This window comes from Cucumis melo, chromosome 8, assembly GCF_025177605.1.
Source record: "Cucumis melo cultivar AY chromosome 8, USDA_Cmelo_AY_1.0, whole genome shotgun sequence".
NCBI lineage: Eukaryota > Viridiplantae > Streptophyta > Magnoliopsida > Cucurbitales > Cucurbitaceae > Cucumis > Cucumis melo.
This window is the reverse complement of record NC_066864.1, coordinates 8117712-8133009: the sequence shown is the minus strand read 5'-3', so window position 1 is coordinate 8133009 and position 15298 is coordinate 8117712. Positions and strand designations below refer to the sequence as shown.

The 15298-nt window shown below is 28.6% G+C and overlaps 2 protein-coding genes across 2 annotated transcripts; one reads left to right on the top strand and one right to left on the bottom strand.

Moving 5' to 3' along the window:
- The first annotated feature begins 3217 nt into the window (after positions 1-3217).
- LOC103500974 (NAC domain-containing protein 90-like) lies at positions 3218-5943 on the top strand. The gene is made up of 3 exons (XM_008464449.3): positions 3218-3424; positions 4379-4725; positions 5465-5943. Exons 1-3 carry the CDS (start codon positions 3253-3255, stop codon positions 5816-5818), a joined length of 873 nt encoding a protein of 290 aa, XP_008462671.2. The 5' UTR covers positions 3218-3252; the 3' UTR covers positions 5819-5943.
- A 3304-nt stretch (positions 5944-9247) lies between these two features.
- Positions 9248-12809, bottom strand: LOC103500914 (vacuolar protein sorting-associated protein 55 homolog). The gene is made up of 5 exons (XM_008464370.3): positions 12620-12809; positions 11701-11752; positions 10482-10521; positions 10327-10411; positions 9248-9635 (listed from the first exon to the last, which is right to left on the bottom strand). The coding sequence occupies exons 2-5, from the start codon at positions 11731-11733 to the stop codon at positions 9452-9454; spliced, it is 342 nt and encodes a 113-aa protein (XP_008462592.1). The 5' UTR covers positions 11734-11752; positions 12620-12809; the 3' UTR covers positions 9248-9451.
- Positions 12810-15298: the final 2489 nt, after the last annotated feature.

Below are 15298 nucleotides of genomic sequence, written 5' to 3'. Positions count from 1 at the left end.
CTTTTCTTTTACATACGTCATTATCAGTATTACACATTTTTCACTTTATGTTTGTGCATTAAATTCTTGCTGGGATGCAAATATTTTCACATATTTAAAATATTCGAAACTAACATAAAAAGTAAATAAATTGATTTTTCTATTGTACCATAAGAAGCCGATGCATTAAAGGCAAAATATAGACAATTTTCTTACGACATGCGAGATTGATCATACAAACACTATGTCGATTGCGATACTTATTTCGACAACAAGTATTGTTTATGCGAGAATAGTATTTTAATAATAAACCTTTTAACTTATTATTTCTCGTATATTATAGCTTGTTTTAAAGGTAAATATTTAATTATTTACTGACATTTTATGATTTATTATAAATATTTATATAATTATAGTATTTGAGACTTCAACATTACTCTATAATTTAATTAAATTAAAATATATGTGTAAATAAAATTATTATTATTATTATTATTATTATTATTATTAACCACATTTTGAAAGAATATGTCAATTGACATTTTATTTAATAATATTTAATTTTGAGAACCAAATTCCTGTCTAGTAAAAAGTTAAGTCAAGGTCAAAAGTAGAAATAAATTTCTGTTTCCCAAAATATATAATTCATATTTAGAGTTTTTTAAGTAAAAAATATGTAGAGAATTCAAAGCTATATATATATTAATTCAACTGTGCTTAGTTTGATTTCTATTTTTCAAATTAACTGTTAGACTCATAATTATGTTCAAAAATGAAATTTCTAATCCATAATTAAAAGGAAAATTTTTTCGTCCAATTCCACTATATTCTATATTGTGTTTTATGTACACAGTTAAAGACCTAAATGAACTAATTAATTAAATTTAGTGAAAACTTGACATGCATCATCTTCTTCAAGATTAGAGGTTTGATTTTTTATTTAAAATTGAAAATGAAAAAGTGAAGGGCGCAGTCGTTGTGCTTTGTTTAATTTCTTATCATCTAAATATATTTAACATGTATTATAGATATCTACATTTGTGTATATCGTAAATATGTCGATTTATTTTATTCTATTAACAAATGCTCATTTATTAATAAAATTAATTCAAATTACAACAAAAATTGTTGTATTAAAAAAGTTCATTTATATTTATTTATAATTTTATACCAATAATATCACGTAATACTTTCGGAAAATGGTAAAAAAGTATCAAAGTATACAATATTTTACCCTTAAATTTTGGTTTCTGCTTTTAGTTTGTTTTTTCTATTAATATTATTTTTGAAAAAACCTGTAAGTTTTAACGTGTGAAGTTTATTTTTACTTTAGTAAGAAGCTTTTTGTGGACTTTGGCACTTCATAGAAACCTCTTTATATGAAATCTACGTGATCACTAATCAAATTTGATCTTTTTGAAAATATATTTAGATAATTTCTTGTTGTCACTTTTGTTCTTTTTCTAATTAACAATAATAGTCCAAAAAAATTATATATTTTTATTTTTAGTTATGATCAATTATCAATATATATTATTAAAAAAACCCATGAAATCTATGACCCAAATTCTATTTTTTTTAATCTAATTTTATTTTTATTTGTGCATGATGAATATTATGTGTTTGAGTTGACAATTTTTCCAAAAAATAAAAAAGGGAAAGTTAGTTTACTTATTTATTTATTTTGGAAATAAACTTCATTTTGACTCACTTTATGTACATGTTTTTAGAAATGAAAAAAAAAAAAAAAACTATTTGTATTTTGTAATTTGACTTCTTAGTGGTATTTATGAATAATCACATAGACAACTCTTTTTTGTTGCACCCTTTATAAACCTATCCCAAAAAAGATATGTTCTTTATTTCTTAATATTGAAAATTAAAGAAAATAGGAATTTTACAATTTTAAAATATTATATGTCGAAAAAATAATGCTAGATACTCAATATATATATCATTACATTTTTTCCTCAAACTTGAAAAGAGTTATAGCAACCCTCTCTCTCTATATATATTATTCCACACAAATATCTCAGCCTCAGTCACATGCACTTTTTATATTAGTAGTGATGTGCATGTGAAGTTTTATAAATTTATTTGAGTACGTATAGGAGAAAAAAAGTAACAAATGATTATAATTAATATATTTAAGTAGACTTAAAATTATGAAATTTGAAAAGGAAAAAAGACAGTGATTATATTATGCATATATGTATCAATCTATATGGTTATTCTAAGCAACACCCATATACATGAGATAAACCTCTAAATAATTTCAACGAAGTGTAACAAAGAATGAGACTATTTGTTCAAATATATTTCTATCAATGTAGATGATATGATCGTGATCTTTCGAACCTATGGTTTACATCAAACTCATACACAAAATATAAGTAGAATATTTGTAAATGAAAAATATGGTGCAATTTTTCGCTCATGTAAATGTTCCTACCATTAGATTGTAACGTTTCATATTTGTAGTATAGACCACACTCGTACATACAAGAAATTACACCACATTTGTGTATAACTATATTGACCTAAATAGTAGGTAATAGTGGCAAAGGACAAAAATAGAAAATTATAAAGAGTTGTTAGTGTAAATTTTAACCTTGTTTCCCATATGCTCAATCGCATGTCGTGTGTGCGCATGCGACTGAATTTGAATTTAATATAATTGTTGTACAAATTTTAACCTTTTCCTCTTCTTTTTTATTTAGATAATTAATTATTTGAGAAAATTATGTAGCTTCCATTTTGTTTACTAATTTTGTACCTTAGTTAAATTTTAGTCACGTGGAAAGTAGAGTTTGGACACTTAAAATTTAAATTGTTGATCAAACGGATCACAATAAAATAGATAATTAAACCGACTTCATATGTATCTAATAATGAAATGATAGGATAGTAATACATTACTTTTTTAGACAACACATCTCTAATTCATGGGACCTAGTTTTAGTTTGATATTTGAGAAAGAAAAAAACAAAAAAAAAATTTGGTTCGTATTCAAAAAGCTTGGAAACTTCAAAGAAATACCTAAACCCTAATTTTAATTTCCTCCTCACATTTCTTTAGGTAATTTGCTCTATATAAAATAATATTCTCTCTTTCCTTATCCATATAACTCCATATCTCTTTAATTCACCTCCATATATATATATATATATATATATATATATATATATATGATAATTGGTTAAAGTTTTAGAAGTGCATTTATTATTATATTATAAGAGAAAAAGAGTGTGTGATAGAGAGAGAGAGAGAGAAATGGAGAATTATTTGATTCCTGGATTTAGGTTTTACCCAACTGAAGAAGAATTGATTTCATTTTATTTGCAAAAGAAGCTTGAAGACGATGGAAGTGATGATTTGAAACAATTGATGGATCAAATCGTACCTATTTTGGATATTTATGACTTCAATCCTTGGGATCTTCCACGTATTTATTTTTATTATTTTTCTCCATCTCATCTCATATCATATTATTATATGTGTGTTCATATCCCTTTTTTTCGTCAATGATCTTTTTTTAATTTCATATTTGTTCAAGTGATTATTATATTTGGGAAGACGTTGTATGTTTTTTTTTAGATAATTAAAATGGTTAACTCAAAGAAAGAAATTTAGAATATATATTAAATTGTATGGATTTGCAAGTAATAATGAAGGTTTCTAGTGTATGGTATGGAAAAAAATTTACTCTATGTTGAAAATTTGTATACTCATTAGAGTTGTGATTAAGAACACAAAGTGAATGCATCCTTATTAGTATGGTCGTATAGTTAATTAGTTAGAGTCGTCATTTTTTCATATAAATTTAGGGTTTGTTGAGAGCCAAGCTTTTTGATTGCTCTAAACCTAGAAGTTTAAATTTATTAGGTTTGGAAAAAACCCATTACGGAAATTATTATAACATCTTTTGATAATTTATATTTTTTTTTCGTCTGTATTTTTAAAAAATAAGCTTTACAATATCTAATTCAACCCTACAGTTTTTTTTTATTTTTTTTGTATTACCTACTTTATATACATATATTTTCAAATAAACCAACAAACAATTTTTTTGGAAAACGCTAAGAATATATATCATTTTTGAAAATTTGGTAATCCTTCCAATGTGTTTTTCTAAGAAAGTTGAAAAATTCTTACCAATTAAAAACAAACATAAATTTTGAAAACAGAAAACATAAATCATTTGCAAAGACGACGAAGAAAAGGAAATTGTAAAGTGTAAGTACATTATTAACAACTATGAAATTTTAACTAGGGAGATGATAAAATTTGAGAGTTTCTTAATTAAAACGAGTTCTACTTTGATACCATGTTGTTTAAATTAATTAACGAGATTAAATGACTAACCCTAAGGGTAACGAGTGGTTTCGTTTAATTGCAGAGTATGCTGGAGAAGTGTGTCAGAGAGATGAAGAGCAATGGTTTTACTTCATACCAAGGCAAGAGAGTGAAGCAAGAGGAGGAAGACCAAAGAGATTAACAAGCAATGGATATTGGAAAGCAACAGGTTCTCCAAGCCATGTTTATTGTTCAAACAATAAAAGCATTGGAGTTAAAAGAACTATGGTTTTCTACAAGGGAAGAGCTCCCAATGGAACCAAAACTGAATGGAAGATGAATGAATATAAAGCCATTGTTCATCATGGTTTCATCAACGATAGTCAACCAGAACATCACTCAGCTTCTGATCCTAATCCTTCTTCCTTTGACACCACTCCTACTATCCGAGTAACTAAGTTTTCAGTTTGATGCTTAATAGGTCGTATTTTCGACGTATTAAAAAAGGTTAAAATTAAAATGGTTGATTTATTATTAATCTTAAATCTTTAATTTTGTTTTAATAAAATTTTAATTAAAAAAATTTTAGTTTTAAATTTATAATTTTGAAAGTTTTGTGGACTAAAAATTGATAGTCAAGGAAGCTAAGAATTTATTTATTGAACATGGTGAGGTTTTTTCTCCCTTAAATTCAGTTTGCTTGATTTTTCATTTTTCATTTTTTAGTTTTTTAAATCTTAACCAAAGTGGGGTATTTTCAAATATAACAAAGTAAAACTCAAAAGGTTTACAAAATATAGTAAAATCTTAAATTTCTATCGATGATAGATATTATAGACACAATGGTCTATTAGAGAATTTATTGATACGGATAGAGATGTATATCAAAATATAGCAATTTTTTAGATTCTATCAACGATTGACATTAGCGTTTATTTTATATATATATATATTTTATAAATATTTTTATCAATTTTATTTTTTGCAATATTTTTTTTTATTATTTTGTTTGATTAATATGTATTGTGCTCTCCTATATCGTACTTTCTACATTCTTTCGGTGGTTTCAATTTGATTTCAAGGAATTAGGTATACTATATATATATATATATATATATAGTAAATACAAAAGTTAGGTATACGTTCATATTTACTTTTATGATAACATGTTTAATTTATTATATGGCAGCTGAGACAAGAGTTCAGTTTGTGTAGAATCTACAAGAAATCCAAAACGTTTCGGTCATTTGATCGACGACCACGACCTCACGAACCGAGGACGATGGTTCAGTTCGCCCTAAGCACTCAAGCAGCGACGACTGAGCCATCGAGTTTCACCAATGAGCCTAACCCGGTTACCTCAACCGCTCCGTTAACAGCAACAATAAGCTCACTGGGCAGCTCTTCTTCAGGCGACCGAGTCGGGAAGTCTTCCCGAACGACAGCAGAGACCAGTAATGTTAATAATGAGGTGAAGCTTGTAGTGCCTATGGAGGCTGCTTATGAGCCGATGTGGGATTGGGAGCAGTTGAATTGGTTCTGAAAAAAATGACTATATATTATGGTATGGTTTTATATAAGCATATTAAAAATAACATAAAGGTAGCTGCTGAAGTAAATATAATTTTCAATTTAGAATTGTGTGTTTTCTATCCTTAATACCACAAACCTATTATATATATATATGGCTGAAATAAATATATTTATCTACTAAAATGTTTGTAACACCAAAATGTAAGTGTAGTCAGTGGATCTATATATTATATTGTATTAAAAGATGAAAAACGATCTAGTTTAAAAAGATATCTTGACTAAAATATATACATATATACATACATATCAAAGTCATTACAAGGCTCAAATCCTCTCATTCCCATATTGAAAGAAATTTATAGATATATAACTTTCTCTCTTGCTCGAATGAATTTATATAGAGTTCATAAGACATTCCGAGTCATTGTGTACCACATTTTTGTAACCCTAAGTTAGTCGAAAATATATTTTATATACAACGAAAAGTTATACGCAAATTACACGATCTTTGGAGATTTAAATTTTTGACTTTTTTTTATTGGAGTTATAAAAGTAAGATATGTTTAGGAGAAAACATAAAATATAAAACGTGAAAGGAATGCAAAGAGACTGTAGCCAAGTATATCGCTTTATAAAGAAATTAATGTACAATCGTTCATTTGAAGTATGCATCCATACGTACACATTTATATATATATTTTTAGTTGATAGGTACACAATTGTGTAGAATAATATTACTTTTGGAGGGTCTTTTTAGCTTTTATGTTCTTCTTTGGAAGGAGAGTTTTATGATCTTGTTGTTATTGTCAATGATAGACAATTGATCGTCAATCGCCGATGTGAATTCATCGGAAAACATCTCTACTATTACGTCAATTTTTATCTTTCATTAATAAATTAAGATAACTAAAAAAGATATAATATGAAAGATGACTTCGATGTCAAAGTCACACGATCAACTATTTTTTAGTTATACAGTGATACAATTAATTATAAGAAGAATGACTAGGGTTTGGATTTGATCTAAATTATTGGCCCAAGATACAGTCTTTTTAATTATATCTTAGACCTTTTTTTTATTCTTTCTCTAGGTTTTGATTTGGTCTATCATAGCATTATTTGGTATAATTTTTTTATTATGATTTGACATCTTAAGTTTAGGGGGACAATCTTTAAAAAATATTTGTTCTCCTTGAAATTAATTTCAAAAGCATTTGTTTAATTTTAAATATCATACGATTATTTTAAAAACGAAATAATTTTAAAAAACGAAATATTTTTAAATATAGTAAAATTAGTTCAAATTATTTAAAAAACAATAAAATTAACGTTATTCTATCACTAACACTATGCTATATTTGTAAATGGTTTTTAAGAGCTTTACCATTTAAAATAATTATCTTAAAACAATGATCTATTACAATTATTTTTAAAAATTCATGTACTAAAATATTACTTTTTGAACTCTCCCCAACGTACATCAAATATATATATATATATATATATATATATATATATATATATATATATTAATAATTTGATGACTAAGAGATACGACTTTAAAATTTTAATAACGTACCAATCGCACATATTCCTCAAAATTGAGGACAAATAAAAAGTTGTTTTCTCTCAATAATATTTAAAAATAGACAAACAAAATAAATATTAGAAATTGAGAATTAAAAAAAAAAAAAAAGGAAAATAGTGTCTTCACACTTTAACTCGAAGTCAATTTGGTCGTGTGGTGTATAATAGACGTAAAAAAACAAAAATATATTGTTGGCATTTTTCCACTAGAAAGTCTTGTGACTTTCCTACACATAAAAATGGCAAATGAAATTAGTACAATTCCTCTATTCTTTTCATCGACTCCTCTTTTCTTTTTTCCCTTCTTTTTAACTCAATTATTGCTCTCTTCACTTTTCATTCATTCTAGCTTCTTTCATTCTCTCTCTCTCTCTCTGGCTTTTCTCGTTTATTTATTTGCTTTCTAATATTAGAAAATTGAAATTTAACAAGGAATTGACTCATAAACCAAAATTCAAGTAAAAACTTTACATTCGTCGTCGTGTTGGAAAATGTTAGTTGTAGAACAAAGGATTTAAATATTTGATCAACCTCCCCGAATATCTCTACAATGGTATGATATTGTCCACTTTAAGTATACACTTCTAAAAGGCCTCATACCAATGGAGTTGTCCTCACTTATATACCCAAGATCATTCCTTTATTTAACCAATGTGGGACTATGGTCGGATTCACAATCCTCCCCTCAAACGAGTCCCACATTACAATCCTCCTCCCATCGAACAAATTACCACGATCCTCCCTCAAATAGTCATCCCATCCACCAAGCTCTATGAGCTAACTCCTCTTTGTGGAGCACCCCCGCCCATTCAATAGAGTCTAACCATGGATCTCATCACGACCTACTTTTGAGACTTTCGAGGCTTTACTACATCTTTGTTTGAGGATTATATATGGTTAAGTTAGAGGCATCACTCTGATACCAAATGAAATATGGACAGATTAAATGATATATGACTGCTGGAATATAAGGTTCTAACCAAGTTCGATGAAGATACATATACATATTGACTATATATTATGGTATTAATCACAAAAACACTAAGTATTGAATACATAGTTATGACTAGAGTAACAACACTTTACACTTTTGTTAAAGTACTGTACTAGAACTATTTCAACAGAACTGGATTATGATATAACATCATAACTAATCAAGAATTTGAAGCATAAACTTCAGTTGACTGGAAGTTTTCTTCCACTCCGAAGAACCTTTTGTGCTAGGTATTTAGGTATTTTTTTCTTAATTTTCACGCACACCCTCTAATATATACAAGATCTTAACTACTTTGAGCCATCTTTTAAGAAAAGAATCTTAACCAATATCTTAACCAATTTGTTAAGTAAAATAATATACAAAAATAAAAGAAGACCATTTTGTTAACAAATACTAATTGTATGTTTAGATTACATTTTCAAATGTTTAATTTTTAAAAAGTTAAGTTATTTTGAAAAAATTAGAGTGTTCGTAAATTACTTAAAAACATTCTTTTCTTTTCTTAGGTATGCCAAACGAATCCAAAAGCATGCTGAGTGTTTAATTTTAACAATCATAGGCTATGTTATTTTGTATCTCCTTTAAACTGTTCGGTTCAAATATTCATAAACATCATCATATTAACACACAAACTAGACGTCACATAATAATAATTAATCTGTTAAAAATTAAAATAGTGACAAGAACCATAAAATAGTTATTTATTGAAACTTCAAGACAAATAAACATGTGAAAGGAATCAAAATAAATAGAGGTTTTGAAAGTTCAAACCGCAGAATATACTCTTAAAATTAGTATTGCCTAAGCCTTTCACTTAACACAAATTTCGTTGGACATAACAAGAAAAGAAGGGGGTTAAAAAAGATAACTATTATCATACATTAGATTGATTTACATATGAGAAACTTCGAGCTCGGTTTCTTTTCTCCTGGGCAAGTTTCTTCTTGTTATACAATGTCTCGTGTCGATTGTGTTCAAAAGACGAGGATTAAAATTTAACAAAGGAAGGTTTTATAATCATCGGCATCAAATCTGCTTCACTATATTGGTCTGGAATTATCACCAATCATCTTCAAGGCTAACACGGTGGAAGCACAACACAGTGCAAACAAATATGAAGAAGGAAACGAATTCTATGAACATGGCTCCTGTGTCGATCATATGAGCATGCCTCAGGATAATAGGAATTGCCAAACTCCCGACAGTTGAGGCGCCCGTCAAGAACTTAGCAGCACCTATCCATCTAGAAGTTGCAGGGACAAGTACATGTGCCGAAAAGAAATGTAAAAAGTTAGGATATGAAAGTAAGGATTGGTATTCAATCTTTCCACACATTTGTAAGCACAACGATACGAACTTCTAAATGAAATGTCTAAAAGTAATAGATGTGAGTTTATGCAGGATGTTTGGTTGTATGGACAAAAGTGCTTTTGAAAATTTTCTGAGGCACTTTGAAATGAATACTCAGAAAATGTTTTATCCAAAAATACCTCATAAAGTGTTCAGCTAGAAAGTCTTAGCTTGATTTTTTGTGCACAAACCATTAAGACATATTTACAACATAAAGCTGAGTAGACAGAAAAATGAGACAAGGACAATGGAAAAATCCAGTTAAAGTGACAACATCACTTTTGGAGAATTTGGTAGATGAGGTAAGTGTTCAACAATTACTCTTATACTAAGGCAATTCAACAATTCCCATGATAACGAAGAGATATTTTACTCAATAATGTGAATATTGGACACAAGTGACAATACCAAGAGGTATAATGAAAACTATTGATATATTTGTAACAAGAACAACATATTTCTCAAAAACCACAACACAAGCATATCTAGATCACATGGATGGTGTATAATAAAGAAAACATCTGTAAGGTTACTTAATTTAATTAAAGAAAACATATTTTCAATATATATACTCAAGTACTCACCCTCCACCATCTCGGCTAATCAGAAACTGTGTGGACCCACCTCCAAAAAATAAACAAGGCATTGGAACAAGCACGTACATCAAAGCTGCAGAGAAATCGTGATTGGTACTCATTAAAAGTAATCTATGAGCAAAAAAAACAAACTTGGTGCTCACCTGATAACAAAGGCCACCAATTGTTGTATAGTGCACAAGCCTGCCATGATGATAACAAAAACAGATGAAAAACAAATCATATAGGGTTTGCAACTTCTCTCCTTCATAGAACTTCTTTTGATAGAAGTCTGTTCAAAATTTTAACAGTTACATCAAGAGTATTAAAAAGAATCCATCCTAAGAGAACCGTGGTGGCAGCAATAACAGGTTTATTAATAATGGGACAAATGCCTTCTAAAGTTCAAGCATCGATACCCTGCATGCTTATGATGATGGAAGCTCTTTACGGGGATCCTCCCAAGAAAAGAGTCTTTAATTGGCGTCAGGTGACTATGAGAACGGGTTAGTGCTCATTTTGCAAGGTCAATTGCTGAGCCTTTAATATGGTTGTTGGTTTCTTCAAATTTAACAGGTCTCTCAGTTTTAAGACTAAAGTCCCTTAAATTCACTACGGATTTGAGTAGGCGTATAATCCTGTTCTGAATGATTGAATGAAACTACAAGATCCTCCAACAACTTCTTTGAATTGTGCTATGCATCTATAACCTAAAGCATAATGCCTGGAATCTCTAAGGTGACTTTTACAATTCCAATCCCCAACTGCTTACAAATTAGTCCTACAGGTTGCTATTCTACAAACATATTCTGGATCTTTATGTGTTTCTTATCCTGAACCAACCTTTGGCATCAAAACATGTCACAAGGTTTGGCAAGAGATCAAAGAGTAATGTATCGTCGCTTGTCATATGAGTGGCTATCCTTTTTCTTACATTGTAAATCCAAAAATATGTATAAAGGTAATTGATAGGTAGATTAAATAAATGTATGTTGTTCAACCTAACCTCTTTAGGAAGACCAGAAACAAGATCATAAAACATGCATTAATTACAAAACTGATGTATTTTTTGGATTAAATACTATTAACTACATATTTCTTTCTGCCAATTGAATTTCTTTAAAATTTTCAATTTTTCCTAAAAATGGAAAGCCTTAAATGAATTTCTAGTTAAGGATCTATATTCTATGCCTTTCAGCTTCTTGTTAGTGGTTAAATTTGCACGATACAATCACTCCATATACAAATCATAAACTAATTATAATTTTTTTTTAAAAGAAAAAACATGTGAAAAAAAATCATTCATCTGTGCCCAACTTATGTCAAACACCAAAAAGAGTACTATAATATCAGCAAGATACACAAGTGCACAATAAAACATACCAGTATCTGTAGCAAGATGCTAGATGAAAACATAAACGCAAGCCCAGCTAACCTGCATGGCCAGGGGGTATTTTTTAGATTTCTTTCCATAAAGTTAAACACCAGAATACAGAACTATAGTTACAAAGTAAAAGTATTGATAAATTGAACTCACACTGCAAATATGAGATCCATCCATGTACACCAAACAGCAAGAAGCACCAGCCAACGAAGATATAGAACATTAGTTAACATTAAACGAAAGAAAAATCTAAAAGCCAAATTAAGCAACAAATTAACCAAATTGATCTAATTTTGCAGCTTATTATATATAAGTTTATCTACTCTCACAGACAGACTCACGCTTTGCACTCAGATAAACTCAATTCAGGCTGATGGATTCATTTTCAATCCTATACCCTATATAAAGGGTGTTTTCATTTTCTTGCTCCATATATCTTGTAATTATCTATGTAGGAATAAAGTATGCAAACGAAACAGACGCCACTTCTCCCCCCATCTTAACAAAAACTAAGAACACCAATGGAAATTCAACAAAAAAATTGAGATCAATGAAAATTTCTCCCAGACCAGCCTTTCTTATACAGACACGATTTTCCCCATGTCCACAACTTCATTCAAATTCGACCAACCTCGACGTTTTCTTACATGCAGAAAGGAGATAAAAGATTAAATCCCGAACAATTGCCCAATAAACTAAAACTGTTATTCCCTCAAATCCCTCGTTTAGTAATAGCTGGGAACAACTGAATTGTTAGTCAACGAAAAACCCATCATTCGAAAACCTGGTATAAAACTAAGCTAAGCCACATGTTTACATAGAAAATCTAAAGCGCTCGTCCCCAAAATCGACAAGAACATTAGACCCATCAAAATAATTGAGTGGAGTAAAATTATGAGGGGAATTAGGAAACTGTACCTTCCAATGTCATCGCCATTATAACAAGCTTGAAGTTCCTGGCGCAGTGATGCGTGATGATTCTTGCCCTTAATCGCGACGAAGAAGGCAAGATTTAAGCTGTGACCGGATAATTTTCTTTCCCTTTCTTTGGGATACTTTTGGTATATTTGAAGGCCGCTTATGAATAGAATGTGGCACGCTTTACACTTTGATTACCAATAGATGTTTTTATGGTTTAGAAGGGAAACATGTCATTTAGGTTTTAGATCTTGGTTTTCATTTTATCACTAAATTTCAAAATATTATTTGTTTAGGGGCGAATTTTGCATTAACATTGATTCATAGGGGATATGATTTTTAATATTATAGATTTGAGGTTTGATTTCTCATCTCTAATCATACTCGAATAGTACATACTTTTGCATGATGCAATATTTATACCTTTAACTTTTATTCAATCTTTATACTTTAACTTTGAAACAACTAAGTTAGATCTAAACTCAAAATATTACATAACATTTTGAGACGATGAAATTCTACTCCAAATACTTTTCAAAACTACTTCTCAAACTTTGATGTGACATTTAGCAATATTGATATAAATAGTTAATAATCGACACACGTACACGTATATGGGAAAGTCTATTATTTTGATTTATTTTATTATGTATGAAAATGTCTCTATTTTAAGATAGACATAGTTATAGTTTTTAAAAAACATATAGTAAAAAGTAAATTAATAATTACTAAACTGATATCTCATTAGGTATGTCTAGCTTATAGTTCTTGAGAACATTTAAAATACGAGCTTCTCTTGTTCAACCACAATCAAGGTGGGAGAAGGGCTCTCAATACATTTATATAAACTCTCCCATGCAAATATGAGTTTTTAAAACCTTATTTCAAATATTTTGTTTTCCCTACCCCTAATCAACCCTTCTTAATCGTTTGTTCTAAGAAAACCATACATTTCATAGTTACAAAGCCCTTTACCAAATTTATTGGATGGTTTTGGTCGAGTATTTAAGAAAAAAAGTCATTTTAAGTATAAATTGGATTGAGAGATTTGAACCTGTGACATATTGTCAATAAGAACATATGCCATAAACTCATGTGTGGCGTTTGGTTGGGTATTTAGAGCGTAGTAAACAAATTTTGATATTTTAAACGTTGAAATGTGAAAAAAAATTAATCATGTAGATTAAACTGATGGTTAGAAATGGTTGATTTGGATTGAAACCATCAAATTATATTATGTTTCGTATACAAATTTAACATATGCAAGTATTAAATTCGTAGTTTTTTCTATTTGAATAAGTTAATCTTTGATTTTGAACAAGTGACGATCGTTGAGTTAAATTTAACAAATATTTTAAATTTGTATTTATTTTGCATCACGAGATTCTACAAAGCTGTTAGCATGTAAATAGCAAATTCATCTCAAATCGAAGTACTTTCATTATTTTTATCTAAATAATGAGTTGGAGAATTTTGCCAAATTCAAGTAGTTGAAAGTAAAATCAGTAGTTGAAACAGTCGGTTTGGTGCTTGCAGTTGCAGCTTGAGCAAAACAAATCAGCTATCTTCGTTACAACGCTTATGCTTAACATGCCCTTTCCCACCTCATACTCAAACCAACGAATATCAAGTTTTTCTTTTACCTTCTTCCTTTTTGTACTCTCAAACATGTGTTTAAATGGCAACTTTATAACCTAAATCTATAAAAAAAAAAGGGAATGATATGTGGGAAAAGGAAAGAAGTGGATGAGTACGAAAATGTAGCTGTCTTTATTCTTATTGGTCATAACACACCAAGCCACCATCTTTCTCAAGCTAACATTTCAAATTCACCATTTCTCTTAACCTAAAGGACCCAAAAAGGCAATTTAACTTTTTTCTCCTTATATCTTAGCAAGTACGTTTCTATTTTACAATATATCGTCATAAATACGAATACAATTATTAAAATTTATTTCTTCATCTATAAATATATATACATGTCATACATGAAATGAAAGAATTTGAATTACAATAATAGATAAAAAGAACGTACATTTTAATCAAATTAACTGAACTAAAGAGAAAAAACCTTAAATTGTGTATCATTATATCACATTAGAAAATCAATCTCCTCGTATTTATAAGTGTTTTGTAAATTTGTCTTTTTTTTTTTTTTAATTTATAAAACGAGTCTTACTTTATCAATCATTTTATTGAACATATAAATTTGTTTTTTTTTTCCTTTTACTTTATCGACTATTTTATTGAATGTGCCTATAGCTTATAGAAGAGCATGTACAATGATTTTTACTTTGCCTACCACAAATAAAAGTAAGTTGATTTTTCATAATTTTATCTAAAAAGGATAATTTAATCCAATAAATTGAAAAAAAAAATCAAATATTACCTTTGTATGCAAATTTTCTATACTCTTCTATTTGACGAGGAGTGACATGTGACATTCATGATATATTTATATTTTATGCATTTTTTTCACCATGCATAGAAATATAAATAAATTAATAAATAATTTTTAAATATAATAAAATAAATAAATATGATTTTGATAAACCAAAATTTGCTTTTAAGGTTTAAACCAAACATCAATTATTATAGAAAAAGACGAACAACAATAGCAATTATGAAACAAATAGCAGATTAAAGGATAAAAAGGCATAAAACATGAAACTTAACCTA

Excerpts from the sequence above, each read along its gene's own strand:
- LOC103500974 (XM_008464449.3), top strand. The coding sequence starts at position 3,253 with ATGGAGAATTATTTGATTCCTGGATTTAGGTTTTACCCAACTGAAGAA. Across the intron at positions 3,425-4,378 it reads CAATCCTTGGGATCTTCCAC|AGTATGCTGGAGAAGTGTGT; the intron begins GTATTTATTTTT and ends GTTTAATTGCAG. Across the intron at positions 4,726-5,464 it reads ACACCACTCCTACTATCCGA|CTGAGACAAGAGTTCAGTTT; the intron begins GTAACTAAGTTT and ends ATTATATGGCAG.
- LOC103500914 (XM_008464370.3), bottom strand. The coding sequence starts at position 11,733 with ATGTTTTCATCTAGCATCTTGCTACAGATACTG. Across the intron at positions 10,412-10,481 it reads TTGGTGGCCTTTGTTATCAG|CTTTGATGTACGTGCTTGTT; the intron begins GTGAGCACCAAG and ends ATTTCTCTGCAG. Across the intron at positions 9,636-10,326 it reads ATTAGCCGAGATGGTGGAGG|ATGGATAGGTGCTGCTAAGT; the intron begins GTGAGTACTTGA and ends TGCAACTTCTAG.